This window comes from Macaca fascicularis, chromosome 17 (assembly GCF_037993035.2).
Source record: "Macaca fascicularis isolate 582-1 chromosome 17, T2T-MFA8v1.1".
In the NCBI taxonomy this organism is placed as follows: domain Eukaryota; kingdom Metazoa; phylum Chordata; class Mammalia; order Primates; family Cercopithecidae; genus Macaca; species Macaca fascicularis.
Window position 1 is genome coordinate 60,773,712 of NC_088391.1, and position 20,305 is coordinate 60,794,016.

Genomic DNA, 20,305 nt, shown 5'->3' on the forward strand with positions numbered 1-20,305 from the left:
CAAAAAGCTTCTCCACCATGATCAACTGGGCTTCATCCCTGGGATACAAGGCTGGTTCAATATACGCAAATCAATAAACGTAATCCAGCATATAAACAGAACCAAAGACAAAAACCACGATTATCTCAAGAGATGCAGAAAAGGCCTTTGACAAAATTCAACAGCCCTTCATGCTAAAAACTCTCAATAAATTCAGTATTGATGGAACGTATCTCAAAATCATAAGAGCTATTTATGACAAACCCACAGCCAATATCATACTGAATGGGCAAAAACTGGAAGCATTCCCTTTGAAAACTGTCACAAGACAGGGATGCCCTCTCTCACCACACCTATTCAACATAGTGTAGGAAGTTCTGGCTAGGGCAATCAGACAAGAGAAAGAAATCAAGGGTATTCAGTTAGGAAAAGAAGAAGTCAAATTGTCCCTGTTTGCAGATGACATGATTGTATATTTAGAGAACTCCATTGTCTCAGCCCAAAATCTCCTTAAGCTGATAAGCAACTTCAGCAAAGTCTCAGGATACAAAATCAATGTGCAAAAATCACAAGCATTCTTATACACCAGTAACAGACAAACAGAGAGCCAAATCATGAATGAACTCCCATTCACAACAGCTTCAAAGAGAATAAAATACCTAGGAATCCAACTTACAAAGGATGTAAAAGACCTCTTCAAGGAGAACTACAAACCACTGTTCAGTGAAATAAAAGAGGACACGAATAAATGCAAGAACATACCATGCTCATGGATAGGAAGAATCAATATCGTGAAAACGGCCATACTGCCCATGGTAATTTATAGATTCAATGCCATCCCCATTAAGCTACCAATTACTTTCTTCACAGAACTGGAAAAAACTGCTTTAAAGTTCATATGGAACCAAGAAAAACCCTGCATTGCCAAGACAATCCTAAGCTGGAGACATCATGTTACCTGACTTCAAACTATACTACAAGGCTATAGTAACCAAAACAGCATGGGACTGGTACCAAAACAGAGATATAGACCAATGGAACAGAACAGAACCCTCAGAAATAATACCACACATCTATAGCCATCTGATCTTTGACAAACCTGAGAAAAACAAGAAATGGGGAAAGGATTCCCTATTTAATAAATGGTGTTGGAAAATTGGGTAGTCATAAGTAGAAAGCTGAAACTGGATCCTTTCCTTACTCCTCATACGAAAATTAATTCAAGATGGATTAGAGACTTAAATGTTAGACCTAAAACCATAAAAACCCTAGAAGAAAACCTAGGTAATACCATTCAGGACATAGGCATGGGCAAGGACTTCATGTCTAAAACACCAAAAGCAACAGCAACAAAAGCTGAAATTGACAAATGGGATCTAATTAAACTAAAGAGCTTCTGCACAACAAAAGAAACTACCATCAGAGTGAACAGGCAACCTACAGAATGGGAGAAAATTTTTGCAATCTGCTCATCTGACAAAGGGCTAATATCCAGAATCTATAAAGAACTCAATCAAATTTACAAGAAAAAAACAAACAACCCCATCAAAAACTGGGCAAAGGATATGAACAGACACTTCTCAAAAGAAGAAATTCATACAGCCAACAGACACATGAAAAAATGCTCATCATCACCCGCCATCAGAGAAATGCAAATCAAAACCACAATGAGATACCATCTCACACCAGTTAGAATGGCAATCATTTAAAAATCAGGAAACAACAGGTGCTGGAGAGGATGTGGAGAAATAGGAACACTATTACACTGTTGGTGGGACTGTAAACTAGCTCAGCCATTGTGGAAAACAGTGTGGCGATTCCTCAAGGATCTAGAACTAGAAATACCATTTGACCCAGCCATCCCATTACTGGGTATATACCCAAAGGATTATAAGTCATGCTGCTATAAAGACACATGCACATGTATGTTTATTGCAGCACTATTTACAATAGCAAAGACTTGGAATCCACCCAAATGTCCATCAGTGACAGACTGGATTAAGAAAATGTGGCACATATGCACCATGGAATACTATGCAGCCATAAAAATGGATGAGTTTGTGTCCCTTGTAGGGACATGGATGTAGCTGGAAATCATCATTCTTAGCAAACTATCGCAAGAACAGAAAACCAAATACTGCATGTTCTCACTCATAGGTGGGAATTGAACAATGAGATCACTTGGACACAGTAAGGGGATCATCACTTGGACGCAGAAAGGGGTCCTAATGTGGGGAGGGTTGGGAGGGATAGCATTAGGAGATATACCTAATGTAAATGGCGAGTAAATGGGTGCAGAACAGCAACATGGCACATGTATACATATGTAACAAACCTGCACGTGCACATGTACCCTAGAACTTAAAGTATAATAATAAAAAAAAGAAGTCACCCATTTTGCTAATTGTAAATCACACAATTTTAATTGTGCTAAAGTTTCCCTATCACCTCATTGCCCAAATTAACTTTGTCTTGCATTAAACACTACTGCTTATTGGAAATAAACCCCCAACCTAAAGTATATTGGTCTGGCTTTGAATCCCATTCTTTAAAGTTTTGTCCTTGTCTACTTACTATTATCCAGCAATTTTCTATTATGATGTGTTATTTTATATAATCTTCAATCATAGGAAAATATAACACATTTGGCTTAGTATTATATCTTCCTGTAGTATGTGATCTCTTTGTTGGTTCACTAGATTTTATATTTGTTCCTCAAGAGTATGGTGATACTTGAATGAAATGAAAAGTTAACTAAGGATACCATTTATTTGAAATAAGCAAAAATATTGAATGTATACATTGAATAGAAAATAGATCCATGACACTTATTTTAACTTAAAAACAGGAATACAAATTAGATGGGAAATTATGTTGCCTGTTAAAAAGTTTTAAAATAAATAACAAAAGTTAATGAATTTTAATCATCATGGATGCATCTTGTTATGCATTTATTTCTTATTACATTTTCTAATGAGGAGGTACAAAATAAAATTAGGCACAAAATATATACTTTAAATTATTATAGGATGCAGAGAAAATATTTTACTACAAATTACTTATATTCATATTTTATTTAAGATTATGATATCTAATTGTATATTTCAAATTATTAATATGTGAAAGTACTTATTCATAAATTCCTTCTTTCAGATTCATTATTGTGTGCCTAAAATGAGACAGTTGCTATACGAAGCATTAAGAATATGGCTGTGAACTGGACAGCTGTGTGTTGTCTTATGCACTCTAGCTCTATGCATAACTGATTTTTCTCTGATCAGAAAATATAAATATTTTACAACATTGGTTCATAATAGGCAAATTATTATAATAAAGGGGGATTTTTGTATGTATAAAAACAGATTTTTTCTCATTAAAAAAGCAAATTATTGATTTTATTTGTGGAAGACTGTGCTTTGTAAGTTGAAAGGACCCTGGAGGACCCTGACATTTCTTCCTTCTGACATATCGTAAGAAGTCCTTTTAGAATCACTCAATAATGTAAGAATATTTCTTATCCAGAAGGGAATACTACATCTTAAATGATTGAAATTATTAAATATTTAGGTACTACTTACAGGTTTAAATGTGTGTTTACAGGATATTTTTAAGTGTTAGTATTCCTTCTTGAAACTTTGTTAGTTATATTGTTGTCACAGCAGCAGCTTGAGACCTATGACAGCTCTTAAAAAATTTAAACTACTGTACCTGAGATCTTTTTAATAAATTGTGCTTGTGTGTGTGTGTTGCAGTTTTATATGTGAGATATAGCTATATGCTATATCTCAATGTTTTAGAAATCGAAGTTCAGTAGAACAAATAAAATAAAACTATGCAAATAAGGACAATGGTATTAGGTCTAACATTTAGTCTCTAATCCATCTTGAATTAATTTTCGTATAAGGAGTAAGGAAAGGATCCAGTTTCAGCTTTCTACTTATGGCTAGCCAATTTTCCCAGCACCATTTATTAAATAGGGAATCCTTTCCCCATTTCTTGTTTCTCTCAGGTTTGTCAAAGATCAGATGGCTGTAGATGTGTGGTATTATTTCTGAGGACTCTGTTCTGTTCCATTGGTCTATATCTCTGTTTTGGTACCAGTACCATACTGTTTTGGTTACTGTAGCCTTGTAGTATAGTTTGAAGTCAGGTAGCGTGATGCCTCCAGCTTTGTTCTTTTGACTTAGGATTGTCTTGGAGATGCGGGCCCTTTTTTGGTTCCACATGAACTTTAAAGCAGTTTTTTCCAATTCTGTGAAGAAACTCATTGGTAGCTTGATGGGGATGGCATTGAATCTATAAATTACCTTGGGCAGTATGGCCATTTTCACAATATTGATTCTTCCTATCCATGAGCATGGTATGTTCTTCCATTTGTTTGTGTCCTCTTTGATTTCACTGAGCAGTGGTTTGTAGTTCTCCTTGAAGAGGTCCTTTACATCCCTTGTAAGTTGGATTCCTAGGTATTTTATTCTCTTTGAAGCAATTGTGAATGGAAGTTCCTTCATGATTTGGCTCTCTGTTTGTCTGTTACTGGTGTATAAGAATGCTTGTGATTTTTGCACATTAATTTTGTATCCTGAGACTTTGCTGAAGTTGCTTATCAGCTTAAGGAGATTTTGGGCTGAGACAATAGGGTTTTCTAAATATACAATCATGTCATCTGCAAACAGGGACAATTTGACTTCTTCTTTTCCTAACTGAATACCCTTGATTTCTTTCTCCTGCCTAATTGCCCTAGCCAGAACTTCCAACACTATGTTGAATAGGAGTGGTGAGAGAGGGCATCCCTGTCTTGTGCCAGTTTTCAAAGGGAATTTTTCCATTTTTTGCCCATTCAGTATGATATTGGCTGTGGGTTTGTCATAAATAGCTCTTATGATTTTGAGGTACGTTCCATCAATACCGAATTTATTGAGCGTTTTTAGCATGAAGGGCTGTTGAATTTTGTCAAAAGCCTTTTCTGCATTTATTGAGATAATCATGTGGTTCTTGTCTTTGGTTCTGTTTATATGCTGGATTATGTTTATTGATTTGCGAATGTTGAACCAGCCTTGCATCCCAGGGATGAAGCCCACTTGATCATGGTGGATAAGCTTTTTGATGTGTTGCTGAATCCAGTTTGCCAGTATTTTATTGAGGATTTTTGTCATTCAGGACATAGGCATGGGCAAAGACTTCATGTCTAAAACACCAAAAGCAACGGCAGTAAAAGCCAAAATTGACAAATGGGATCTCATTAAACTAAAGAGCTTCTGCACAGCAAAAGAAACTACCATCAGAGTGAACAGGCAACCTACAGAATGGGAGAAAATTTTTGCAATCTACTCGTCTGACAAAGGGCTAATATCCAGAACTTACAAAGAACTCAAACAAATTTACAAGAAAAAAACAAACAACCCCATCAAAAAGTGGGCAAAGTATATGAACAGACACTTCTCAAAAGAAGACATTCATACAGCCAACAGACACATGAAAAAATGCTCATCATCACTGGCCATCAGAGAAATGCAAATCAAAACCACAATGAGATACCATCTCACACCAGTTAGAATGGCAATCATTAAAAAGTCAGGAAACAACAGGTGCTGGAGAGGATGTGGAGAAATAGGAACACTTTTACACTGTTGGTGGGATTGTAAACTAGTTCAACCATTATGGAAAACAGTATGGCAATTCCTCAAGGATCTAGAACTAGATGTACCATATGACCCAGCCATCCCATTACTGGGTATATACCCAAAGGATTATAAATTATGCTGCTATAAAGACACATGCACATGTATGTTTATTGCAGCACTATTCACAATAGCAAAGACTTGGAATCCACCCAAATGTCCATCAGTGACAGACTGGATTAAGAAAATGTGGCACATATACACCATGGAATACTATGCAGCCATCAAAAAGGATGAGTTTGTGTCCTTTGTAGGGACATGGATGCAGCTGGAAACCATCATTCTTAGCAAACTATCACAAGAACAGAAAACCAAACACCGCATGTTCTCACTCATAGGTGGGAACTGAACAATGAGATCACTTGGACTCAGGAAGGGGAACATCACACACCGGGGCCTATCATCGGGAGGGGGCAGGGGGGAGGGATTGCATTGGGAGTTATACCTGATGTAAATGACGAGTTGATGGGTGCAGCACACCAACATGGCACAAGTATACATATGTAACAAACCTGCACGTTATGCACATGTACCCTACAACTTAAAGTATAATAATAATAAATAAATTAAAAAAAAAAAAGACAATGATTTTACCAATGACTCCAATTTGTAACACAAGTACACATTGCCTGTAAAGAAAAGTGAATAAGTTCTAGGTATCTAAGGTACATAATGGGTAGCAATTGATGTGTTAATTAATTTGATTTTGAAAACCATAAAAGAAAGAGCTATCCATCTAATTCAGGGACAAAGAATGTTAAGAAATATGAAAACAAAAAGAGAGGAAGAAGAGAAATTTCCTTTGCACCCAGTCTGCCACATTTTTACTCAGTCCTTTTGAACATTAGACATCACCAGTCATTGTCCCTTAAACACTCATTATACTCGCCCTCACCTTTTCATTTCATATATATTTACAAAGACATGCTGAAAGCCAAATTTTGATAATTTTCAACTTGTCAATTGTATATAACTTGTTACTAAGACCACGTGGGCATGTGAGACACTGAAAGGAGTAACACAAAATATTAAATAAAATAAAAAAGATAACATTAAAAATCATTTAGTACTACTGTATCATGTCATAGTCTTGAGAAAAATGTAAATGAAGTAAACTTTGTTTTTATGACTTATAAAACAAGAATATTTAAAGTTATACTCCAAATATTCTTCTAAGGCAAACTGTAATTTATGGTTTATTAGCAGGGTTATTGGTTAAGATTAAAAGCATGTAGCTAGCTAGAAACAATGAAACATGTCAGGTATTTTAAAACCATGATCACAAACCGCATTTATATGGTTTGTTCTTCTCTCAGGTATTTTTTCCAGTGTCTCTGAAGGACAAGTGAAGGATGTGTAGCATATTTTTAGTGCTACCGAGATTCTGAAAGGGCAGCTATTCTTACACTGACTCTGGAAGGCTTTATGCTGCAGGTATGAGTCTTCCACCCTTCAAAGATACTTACGAACAAGGTAGCCTCTAATTAGGCCTAGTGCCACTGCCTCTGCCTCCAGCCTAAACCTAATGAAATGTTCTAAGTCATACTGGTAGCACTGGACAGAAAACAGAGAAGGGGAAAAAAAAATACCTGAGAAAAAAATCATAAAGTGATTTGGTCTCATTTCTCTTTCAGGTTTGTAATATCCATTTGTCTGAAGTAATTCATATCTTGTGTCTGGGTATCAGAAATCTCACTTAATATTATGGGCAATATGTAATCACGGTATATTCATTAGCATATTGAATAGGGCATGAAATCTGTAGTGAGATAGTCCTGAGTTTACTATCCCATTCTAGCATGTCTATCTATTGATCCTGAGTAAATTATTTAACATCCCTGAATCACAGATTTACTGTTTTTAAAATGTATATAAGACTTGCCTTGCAGGGATTTTTGAAAAGAGTAAATTTAATGAATATATCTAACACCTAGAATTACAGTGGCAATAGGACAATATTTTAAACTTTACATGTGCCCTCACCAGCACCATTGGTGGTAAGACTTGCCATCAGTAAAGCTGCTGCTTATGTGCCAAGCACAATGGCAGAAGGTAGCGTTACCTCACTCTCTTTCTTCTTTTACACTCTCCTAATATGTGGATGTGAGTATATATCACATCTTATATTACACCTTAAAATTTTTCTTTGTAAAATTTACCATATATGTATACACACATGTATACATATATATAGGCATATGTAATTGTCATTTATAATGGATATTTATCATTATAAACAAATTATGTGAGCAGGGATATACACCTCTAGGGTATACTAATCTCTATTCTTAGTTTCTCTTCTTGCCTTCCTTTTATGTCAGTCTGATGACTCATCTTAAAATTAAACCTTGGTCCTTGCTTGTTCAAAATGTTCAATGGCATATTACTATACTCCAGATAAATCGCCAACTCCTTACAAAGTTTCCATAACCCTGCACAATTGATTCTGCCTAAATCTCCAGCCTCATAAACTATCTCTCTTCTTGTCCCTCTCCACCAGCCCATCTACCTTGAATTTCATTAAGCAGAACAATTGCCTTCCCACTTCAGATCATTGGCACATCCATTTTCTTCTGTTATGAACATTTTTAACCAAATCTATACCTGACTAATTCTACCTCATTTTTTACAATTCATATAAACTTCACTTATTTAAAGAGTATTTTTCTGGTTTATGGGAGAGCTCCCATTGCTATATATATATATATATAGAGAGAGAGAGAGAGAGAGAGAGTTTGTTTGTTTGTTTGTTTGTTTGTTTCCCCTGATATGGAGTCTTTCTCTGTCGCCCAGGCTGGAGTGCAGTGGCTCAATCTCGGCTCACTGCAAGCTCCGCTTCCCGGTTTCACGCCATTCTCCTGCCTGGGCCTCCCAAGTAGCTGGTACTACAGGCGCCCACCACCACGCCTGCCTATTTTTTTTTCTTTTGTATTTTTAGTAGAGATGGGGTTTCACTGTGTTAGCCAGGATGGTCTCGATCTCCTGACCTCATGATCCGCCTGCCTTGGCCTCCTAAAGTGCTGGAATTACAGGCGTGAGCCACCGGGCCTGGCCTAGAGTTCCCATTGCCCCTTATAAATTTTCTTTGTAAAATTTACCGTGTGTGTTTATATATATATGTGTGTGTATATATATGTACATACATATATGTACACACACACATATATATATTTATGCCTATATATGTGTGTGTATGTATAAATACATATGTATTTATATGTGTATATGTGTATATATACATACACACACATATATATACACACACATATATATACACACAAGATATATATATATATTTACCCCTATATATGTGTGTATGTATAAATGTGTGTGCATATATATACATACACACACATATATATACACACACATTTATACATACACACATATATAGGCATAAATAGTTATAATTTGTAACGATAATTTGTTTTCATTCAATATATTAACCTTGACTCTAAGGGCAATATCATTTCTATTTTGTTCACCACTGCATTCCCTATGCCACCTACTGGTAGCACCCAGGGAACTTGGTACATAGCAGTCAATAGTCACTATACCTTCCCTTATTCATTTAGTAATTAATAGTATATATGGAGATTTATCTAGGCACTTATGTTATAAAAGTGTTTTTTAATGTTATCAAGAAGCTACTATATATTAATTGGGCAGGTAGACAACAAAAACAAAAACAAATATATATTGTAAAGCCAGGAACTAAATAAGTACCTTAAAAAATGTAAAGGTGTGTAAGGGAATAGAGAGTTTTGAAGGTACTGGCACATTACATGGAGTTTTCAGAGAATGGGTCTCTATGGAAGTAACATTTGACAGAGATCTGAGTGAGGTAGAGAAGAAACAGATATAAATATTTGGCAAAAGAGTATTTCCATCAGAGGGAAGAAAGAAACAGCACACAACTCCACAAGTGAAGTTATGCTTAGTGTCGTCAAAAAACAGTAAGAAGGTCAATGTGACTAGAACTGTATGAACAGGGAAAATAATAGCAGAAAATGTGATTTTAAAAAAATGTCAAAGGCACACACTTGTAGTCTTGTTGAATGAGTACATTAAAGAAAGCTCTACAAAAGTACCCAAGGGAAACAGGAAATTGATGAACGTATTACAAGATACTAGACACTTTGATGGAATAAAAAAATTCAACGGATAAGGCTTCTTCTCTTGTCATAAAGAAATCTGCAATGTATTTGTAAAGACTAGTCACAAAGAAATAAAAATAATTAATTGTATAAGAAAGTTTATGATGATATCACACAATCCTAAAGAAAGGAATACTAAGATTTCAATTGTAAGAGGTAATGCCATGAGAAGTTCAAAGATATTTCTTTGGCATGAATGAACTTGAACTAGAAACAGGGAAGGATTATTCAGAATTTGATAATGATTCCAACAAGAGAAATATCTGAGTTAAGTAACAGTGAAGGAACTATACAACACATATTTAGCAGGAATGAGAGCAACTGCATCTAATATTGAGAAAAAATGTCTGGGTAGCAGCTTAGAAGCTAGGTATGGAGGACTATGTATATCAGAATATGGAAGCCAGGCGTGATGACTCACGCTTGTAATCCTAGCACTTTGGGAGGTCAAGGTGGGAAGATCACCTAAGATCAGGAGTTCAAGACCAGCCTGACCAACAAGGTAAAACCCCATCTCTACTAAAAATACAAAATTAGCCAGGTGTGGGGGCAAGCGCCTGTAGTCCCAGGTACTTGAGAGGCTGGGACAGGAGAATTGCTTGAACCTGGGAGGCAGAGGTTGCAGTGAGTTGAGATCACGCCACTGCATTCCAGCCTGGGCGACAGAGTGATATTCTGTCTCAAAAAAAAAAAAAAAAAAATATATATATATATATACACACACACACACACACACACACACACACATACATATATATGTGTATATATATGGAGATTGAACATACATGCTATGTTGGGGTATATTCTGAATATTTTTTGTAATTAAGAAAATAAAACACTCAATGTTCTAAGTTTAAAAGATATGAATAGAGAATTGAAGGTTTAAACAGCCATTGAAAAAACTATGAAGGTCAGGGAAGTTTCTACTAAAGATTTCAAACTTCATTTCAACATGAATTTTCTCAAAAGCACTCTGCAAAGACACTGCATTCCTCAAGGACCTCCAGAGGCCTCCCAACAATGATGTCAGCCTACAACAGTGGGGTCAATAGCTTTGATAACTCGCTTGTAAGTTATTTTACTTTTCCATTTGCCTACACATCTTCCTCCAACTGCCTGTGGAGAATAATGGCTGCTGCTTCTCTTCTAGCTTTCATATCTTATATGAATGCCTCTTATTGGTAAGTTCTAACCCAGAACCGTCTAGAGAAAGGATTGCTGGATAAAAATGTTCCACGTGTGTCCTCCAAAAGGCAGAGCTGACTTTGGAGGGAAGTAGCAATGCTGATCAGTGGAAATAAACTCAGCAGGCAAGGAAAGATCGGGAGATGGAAGGAGACTCTGGACTTTTTGTCCATCTTTACCCAAAGCAGATCAATTCGAAAATGATACTTTGATATAATATTTAATTTGAACAGAGAATTGCATTAGTAAAATAAATTTAAAAACAGAATGAGAAACACTTAAACACCACTGCTTTGAACACAAGTCCGTTCTATTAAATATATGACAGCCATTGTCATGCCTTAATTTTATTCTGACATAGGCAGCCATTTTTTCAACTTTTCTTCATAGTACACAATCACATAAAATTTACTATTCTTGTTATTCTAATCTGTTTCCGTTTGCCACTCTCGATTGTTTTTAAAATGTTATATCCAGAATTAAGCACAGGTTTCATAATGTAATATAAGAGTACAATGAGACTATTTCCTTCAGTGATGTTACTTTGGCACTATCTCTATATTCATGCAGACATAGTTACATTAATGTTTCAGAATTAATTTTACACTTCTACCTGATATTGAGCTTGCAATCAAAATTCTCCAGTATTTTGCACATGATTCATTGCCAAGCTGGATCACCTTCCCGAAAGATTTTGGAATTATTTGCACAAAATCAGTAGCTGAAGCCAAATACATAAGTGAAATTGCCAAAGGAAAGATGATAAATAATGAAGAAGAGAAACACAAGCAGCAAATTAAGTTCTGGGTAGACCAGACCTTTGGTCTCTGAAGATCAAGTTTATATCTAAAGAGTTTGGGCAAGAAATTTAAAAATTTTAGAAGTGTTACTTATGTATTAAGCAATCAGACAAATAATTATAGTCAAGAGAGAAGTTAATTCTATTCTGCATGCAGTAGAATACATGGAATGATTTGCTGTTAAAGCAGTTAAGGAGAAAACAACAACAAAAAACAAAACAAAACAAAAAACAAAAGAACAGCACAATATGTTTGCTTTCAAAGCACAGATTGGGTAGATTAGATGAGAACATATGCCTGATTGGACAAGGATCAGAGGCAAATATGTGATGAGAAATCACATTATCAGATGCAAAACACTCATTTTAAACTGCTGGAACTGAAGGGACAATATAGATCTGGGAAGAAAAGTGGTCAGTAATTTTTCTGTAAAATAGTTACCGTAAACATCTATAGAATACCAGTGCACCAGATTTTCAAAATAATTCGAAATCATTTAAATTTCAGCAGATATTATAGGTCACAGTCTAAGAAATAAATTAATATAGAGTCATTCAGAATGTTGAGTACCTTAGAAATCTTCTATATTTCTGTTTTAAATATATTTTCCTATGAAGCATACATTTTAAAGTCTCTGAAGAAAAACATGTGTTACTATTGTGTGATAAATTGCAGAACAGTCCAAGCAGCTGCAAGGAAAACATTTTCATTACTAAATTTATAATTTGAAATTAGACCAGAAGGGACCATTATCCCTCTGGATATGGAGGCATATTGTTCTTTGGCTTAGTTAAGCCAGGAGCTCCTAAAGGTAATGAAATGTGCCTAATTAAACGGTGGCAGTTGGACTTTGATATTTTGGTTGATGAATTATTTGTTTACCTTGATTTGCTATGGTTCATATAATTTCAAAGGCAGCATCGTGTCTGTCATGGAAAACTTCTAAAGAAGGATTTGACAATAGAATTACAAATCATGTATCTTCATCCTGTTATTTCTATATTTTCATTTAATTTAGTAATCTGCTTAAAGGATTAAAAAGGAAAAAGAAAATAATTTTGAAACTCTGTTTCAAAATGGCAATCAGAATACTTTTAAGTGGTTGACTCATTAGCGATTAGAAAAAGTGTTCAATTTGAAATAAATAGCAACCATAAAGCTTAACAATATTTATCTCATTTTAATTCTTTCTTTGAGTTGGACAGAAAAATTTCCATAAGACTTTACTGGTTGTTTCAATAATAACAATGAAAACATTAATAATATTAATAATAATATCACAGTAGAAATGGGTAGCATTGATATAGGGCCTCTCCGCCAGGCACTCACTCTAATTCAGTGCTTTTAGAATGATTATTTCTAGGATAGGTAATATGATGGGTATGAGACTTATAACTGGTTATTTTATCCTAGAGTGGAACTAATATTTTAAAAATGCCATGCTATAAAGTACACAAATTTAAACTGTACAATTGAAATGACTTTTAGATTCTCTATAAAGCTGTTAAATATGCACATCCATATATATATACACACACACACATACAGGGAATAAAAGGGAAAACATATAAAATAGGCTTAAAGTTTTTCCATAAAATCATACTGGCATAGCCACACTCAATGTAATAAGCTGTGATGGAGAGGTTTGAAAAATGCGGAAAAAGTGTATAAAAGGGAAGCTGTGGAAGTGAATGTACAAAGGTATATAGGCCTGGGGCAATTTTGAAAATCAGTTTAAATAGCTTTATTAATTATCTATCTATCTATCTATCTATCTATCTATCTATCTATCTATCTATCTATCTATCATCTGTATTGCCTGTTAAGTGTGCATAAAGCCATAAAGAAGCTTCCTGATTGCAACATGTGGAGGTTCCTGGAGGATGGTGTGCCCAGGGAGAGCCTGGAGCCTGTGCACCCCTCTTCTCATACCTCACCCTACACATCTCTCCATCTGTATCCTTTGCAATATCTTTTATAATAAACCAATAAATGTAAAATGAAATAAAAAATAAATCTACAAAAGAACAATAAATCCAGTAAAGAATGTGTTTTTTAAAATTAGAATATACATTATGGTACACTATAGTTCATAATAAAAAATGTGCCAAGCATAGAAAACTCATTGTAAACTCTAAAAACTTGCTAATGCCATGACAGTCATTATTTTTACCTCTGATAACACAGAGTATGTCTCCATTATTAAAAGATTAAGTTTCCTTACCATTGTGTAGCTGTGGGCCACCTTCATTAATTCAATGCATCCTTGAGCATCTGCGAAGGCTCGAATTCCTAAACAGTTAGATGGATGCAAAAGCTTCATGAGGAAGTGGCAGCACACTTCCACCACCTGTGGAAGCTGAAGAAGGCATGCTGCAGCAAGAAGGTTCTCAATGGTGTCCTCTTTTAATTCCAAGCAGCCTAAACATAAGCAAAGATAATTATGAAACTCTTTTTAAAACATGAAATAATATGTATCATAACATTACTCAAAACATTAGGACAATCTTCTAGAACAGATCTAAACTGAGACTGATAATCAAGATAAATATAACTCGGTAAAGGTCACCAATTGTTTTAAGAATTTTGCATTTCGTATTTCACGTAATATTCAAAATCACTCAGTAGATAGAAATGCAGTTTCGATACATCTGTATACTAGCAGACATGGTAGTTCTTCCTTTGATTGTGAAATAAGGAAAATAGAGAGAAAAGTAAGGTGCAGAATATATGCGTACAAACTTAGGAGAGCAGAGATTCGCTAAGTATCTGACAAGGTATATAATTGTATCTGAATATAAAATATCTATTTGTGGATAATTAATACATGTATGTACATTAATAAATGCATGTGTTGCAGGTTGGTAGTACTGTATTTAACCCACTGTACTCATGTTTAAAATTGTCTATAATTTCCGTTTTTAATTTTTTCTTTCTCTCCCCTTTTAAGACAAAAAACAGAAACAAAAACAAAAAAAAAAACTCTTTAGTGCTTTAGTGTTTCCTCTGTTTTTCTAATATCCAGAATAATTTTTTAAAGGGATCTGTTTGTCAAATGTTTATAGAACTTATCTTTGAAGTTTTATGGACTTAACCATCTGGAGTTACAATTTAATTAGTAATACAATGTGTTCAATGGTTTTATTATCATTTAGATTTACTATCTGTATCTGAGTGAGTTTTACAAGTTATACAATCTCAGAACTGGTTTAGTCCACTTTTCTGGCACAGCCTACTAGTTCTTCATGACAAATATCTCCAGTAATTTTTTTTTTTTTTTTTTCTGAACATAGGGTCAGACTACATTTCTCTTGAGTTAGGTGTGACATCTAACAAGCTCTTGTCAATGGATCATGAGGAGCAGGATGTGTTTTACTACCAGACCAAGGCAATTATGATGTGCATCTTCTCTCCTTCTCTTATAACAGCTAATTATAGGAGTTAATAAAACCCAAGTGAATGGAAAACACATAGGAAGTGTATTCTAATTAGTCAGTACCTGTAATTGTGTAAACTTTTTCATATTATATGTTGTTTATTTTTGTCTTCTGTTCTATATTATAAAATTAAACTTTTAAGTGGATTGTCTAATTAAATAATGATTTCTAAGTATAATTTTTGTTAATAAGCAATATGCAGTAATATTAATAGGATTTTTAAGGAGTATAATTTTTATTAATTTTTATTAGAAATCACTCATCTTACTGAATATGAATATATGCACTTTCACTAACGCTGGAAATTATTCCCGTTTTTATTTAAATCATTCTTCACCTCTACCTTTGCTTCCTCCATTTTCTCTTACAGTCTATTCCTTAGGGGTACACTGAATTTTCTCTTTCTTTTCATGTCTGTAAGTTTTTCATATTTTGCATTCACTAATTCTCTCTTTAGCATATCTACTTTTTTGTATAACCTTATTTTTTTAACTTCAATGAAGATTCGAATTCATGGCTAATACCTTTGACATATCTAACATACGGTTTACTCACCACTTTGTAATAATCTATCAAAAAGTCTGAAAGAGCACAAATAGAGAATTTAGGGTAACACCTCAGGAAACTAGAGAAACAAGAACAAACCAGTCCCAAACACAGCAGAAGAAAATAAATAACAAAGATCAGAGTAGAGCTAAATGAAATTAAAACAAATAAAAGCAATTCAAAAGATAAATGAAACAAAAACCTGGTTCTTTGAAAATATAAAGAAAATTGTAGTTTGGCGCGGTGGCTCACGCCTGTAATCCCAGCACTTTGGGAGGCCGAGGCGGGTGGATCACGAGGTCAGGAGATCGAGACCATCCTGGCTTACACAGTGAAACACTGTCTCTACTAAAAATACAAAGAAATTAGCCGGGCGTGATGGCGGGCGCCTGTAGTCCCAGCTACCGGGGAGGCTGAGGCAGGAGAACGGCGTGAACTTGGGAGGCAGACCTTGCAGTGAGCCGAGATCGTGCCACTGCACTCCAACCTGGGCGACAGAGCAAGACTCCGTCTCAAAGAAAAAAAAAAAAAAAAAAAAAAAAAAAAAATCGTTAGTGAAATTAACCAAGAAAATGAGAGAGAAGATCCAAATAACCTCAATTAAAAATGAAATGGGAGACATTACAACTGATACTACAGAAACACAAAGGATCATTCAAGGCTGCTATGAACACCTTATGTGTGCGAAATAGAAAATCTAGAGATGATGAATAAATTCGTGAAAATACATAATCCTCCTAGATTAAATCAGGAAGAAATAAAAACTCTGCACAGATCATTATCAACTACTGAGATTGAAACAGTAAAAAAACAAACAAACAAACAAAAAACTCCCCCAAAATTCCAGGACCAGAGGGAGTCAAAGCTCAATTCTATCAGACATTCAAAGAAGAGTTGGTGCCAATCTTACTGAAACTATATTCTAAAAGGAAAATCTTAAGAATTTTAAACCTGAGAAAATAATATCCTGTTTTTTTCATGTTTCTGAGTCTTCCAAATTTGACTAAAGTTTGAATTGTTTCATTTATATATATATATATATTTTTTGCCTTAGTAAAGCCTACATTGCAGCTTTTAATAATCAATGTCAGACATTAGTGCCTACATATAAGCATTATCTTAGTTTATGTGTGAACTTGGAAGGCAGGTTGCACTAAATTTGATATTTGACTATAAGGCTTTAGGAAAAATGTAATTTTATCTAACTATAATTATGCTGCTATTTAATTGAAATTTGAAAGTATATTATTGCCAATTTGTGGATATTTTTTAACATTGTGATGTTACTGCCATTTTTTCTTAAGTTTCTCCTTTTCATCATGAATAGTTTTACGACATAATAAAAATGTTATCTACTTTCAAAACTTTTGGACAGAATATTTATTAAGAAAGTCCTTTATGCATAATAACTATTGTTTTCCATACCAAATTTTGTTTTCTGAAAATTTTTAAACCTATAATAATTTGCAAAACCCACCCATATACCCTTCATTTGGCTTCACCCAGTGTTAATATTTTGCCATATGTATGTGTATATGTGTATTTATGTTGTAGCTGCAAAATTAGTAGAGAGCTACTTTCAGCCATCACATGTCACCCCTAAATGCTTCAGTATGCATCATCTAAGAATAAAGGTATTCTCCAGTGAAGTGACAATATAATTATCACATATGAAATTGATATATTTGCTATGACATACACTTTCCCAAATATTCAAATAGTTTTCTGTGTAGCTTTATTTATTTTAATTCAAGATCTCATGAAGGATTATACATTACATTCACTTGTGGTGTTCCTTTAGATTCCTTTTATCTAGAACTGTTCCCTTGACATTTTTTCGTCTATAATATTTATGTTGGTGAAGAATCCATACTAGTTGTTTCGTAGAATCCTTCCTTTTGGACTTATATTATTTCCCCTTTATTAAATTATAGTGTTTTCTTTCTTTTTTTTTTTTTTTTTTTTTTTTTGCAGGGACACCATATAGGTGATCTTTTGCCCTTCTCCATCATGATCAAGAGGCTCATGATGTCAGTGTGCCCTATTTTGGTGGCTTTAAGTGTCATAGAATGTTTTAGGCAGTATCTTACAGATTTCTTCGTATTTTTTTTTATAATTAAAGAATGATCTGTTGGGTGATAGATACCTTTGCTTTCAAATATGACAACATGGTTAATAGGTAAAAAAGACTATTATGTTTTGTTTATGACTTTCACTGAAAGGAAGACAATAAAGAAATCTAAAGCATGCCTCCAAGCATAAAAGTGAGTTGATGAAGGAAAAAGAAGAGCAGATACACTGCAGAAAACAGTTGGAAAATATAGTGATTAGAGTAATATGAAAGCATTTTTATTATATATTAATTTCAACTTAAATTAGATACATAAATTCTAGCTTTGATATAAAAAGAGAACACAACACCAATAATAAAAATTAAAAGTTATTGAAAATTCTAAAATTTTAATTTTAACTTACAAAACCTTGCTGTGGAGATATTATCAAAAAGTAGAAGGTTGAGGAGCATAAGTCACTTTATTAGAGGAGATACTTATAGCAATAAAATTCCTTGAGGTGTTTATATTTTACATTATCAAAAACATTATCATACAATAATATTGTCAAGATCTTCATTTGAAGTTGAGGTATTCATATGGATTTGAATGATTTTAAGATTAATTACATCAGAACTAACTATTGATATATATTTTAAGGTTTATGAAATACCATAGCAAGATTGAGCAAAAAGTATTTTATAGGTTACAGAAACTTATATTTGTATAACAATTTTAGTTTTTTTTAAAAAAAGTGTACTTGCTGTTATAAAAATAAAGTTAAAATAGAGAAAATAAGTGGAACACATTAAAAGCTGTTATTAATTTTAAACAGATTACAACTCTCTTTTATTCATATACACCTTCAACATATTGTTTTGATTTAAAATCTCAGAGGAAATTTACCTATATTGTTCAGTAAAGTTGTCAAGAAGACGGTTGCATGTGTCTTAGCATAGATATTGAGAGAAAATCAGATGGAAGGCCTACATGCTGATGGCACGGTTTTTACAGATTTCATTTTACTATGATTTTAGAACATTGGGAGGATGACTTCCTGTAATCTAATTAACTATTTCTCTCAATATAATTTATGCAGAAAAGAATGAGCACAGCAGGCCTGAACCACTACTATCCTCTGAAAGGCCTGCTTTCAAGGTTTGCTCCAGCTGGTATGTGAGAACTTAGATTTCAAGAGGATTCTCATCAGTAACTGATAAAAATTGACTCACTGTGTCTAAACTGTACAAACAATATGGTATATGCTGAACACAGTTTTCCTCTCTGGGAGTCTGAAATTTTGGTCTGTGTTAGACAGAGGCCTATGCGATCAACACCTAATAAAATTCCAGGCACTGAATCTCTGGTGAGCTTCCTTGGTTGACATTTCACACACTTTGTCACAACTCTTTGAAGGTAAAATAGTATGTTCAGTGGGAATCCACTGGAAGGGAACCCTTAGAAGTCTGTACCTGGTTTCCTTTGGACCTCACCCCATAGGTCGTTTACCTTTTCTGATTTTGTTATGTATTATTTTGCCATAACAATTCATAGTCATTGGTAAAACTACATGGTGAGTCTTGTGGACTTTCCCAGTTCCTCACTGAACTGGGCGTTAGTCTTGGGGATCATCCAACATAGCATTCTAATCAGAAGTCCTGAGGTGGTAGGGGAATGTAGAGATATGCTGTGCTCAGAAGCTCAAAGATCAGTATTGCTAAGATTTCATTCCACCCCAAATTAATCCATAGATGCACAACAATCACATTTAGAATCTCAGTAAATCCTGTGAAAATTGCAAAACAGATTCTAAAATTCATATGGAAATGCAACGGACCTACAATAGTCCAAACAATTTTGAAAAATAACAAAGTGAGAATAAGAGCACTATCTGATTTTAAGACTGATTGCAAAGTTTATGCAAGGGCACAAAGGTAAGTCATTTGAGAAAGGATTGTCTTTGAATGAGTCAGATATGTGTACAAAAATGAAAACTTGTATTTGATGCATACCCCAAATGATATACAAAATTTCCTCAAAATGGATCACGAATCAAATTCAAACATTAAACTATAAAACTTTTTTTTTTTTTTTTTTTTTTTTTGAGATGGAGTCTCGCTCTGTCACCCAGGGTGGAGGGCAATGGTGCGATCTCGGCTCACTGCAACCTCCATCTCCTGGGTTCAAGTGATTCTCCTGACTCAGCCTCTCAGGTAGCTGGAATTACAGGCGCCTGCCACCAGGCCTAGCTATTTTTTTCTGTTTTTAGAAGAGACGGGTTTTCACTATGTTGGCCAGGCTGGTCTCAAACTCCTGACCTTGTGATCCACCTGCCTCAGCCTCCCAAAGTGCTGGGATTACAGGCGTGAGCCACCGAGCCCAGAAACTATAAAACTTCTATAAACAAACTTTGTTAATTAAAAATTTATTTGATAAAATATCAAAAACATAATTTCTCAAAGAACAAATTGA

General features: G+C 34.4%; 1 protein-coding gene across 2 annotated transcripts in view; it reads right to left on the reverse strand.

Annotated features, from left to right (window-relative positions):
• Window positions 1-20,305, reverse strand: part of KLHL1 (kelch like family member 1) — a 449,152-nt gene that overhangs the window by 235,714 nt on the left and 193,133 nt on the right. For both annotated transcript variants that reach the window (XM_065533314.1, XM_005585986.4), the window contains exon 4: window positions 14,024-14,220. In XM_065533314.1, the coding sequence (XP_065389386.1) occupies window positions 14,024-14,220 (197 nt within the window). The remainder of the gene's footprint in view (window positions 1-14,023; window positions 14,221-20,305) is intronic.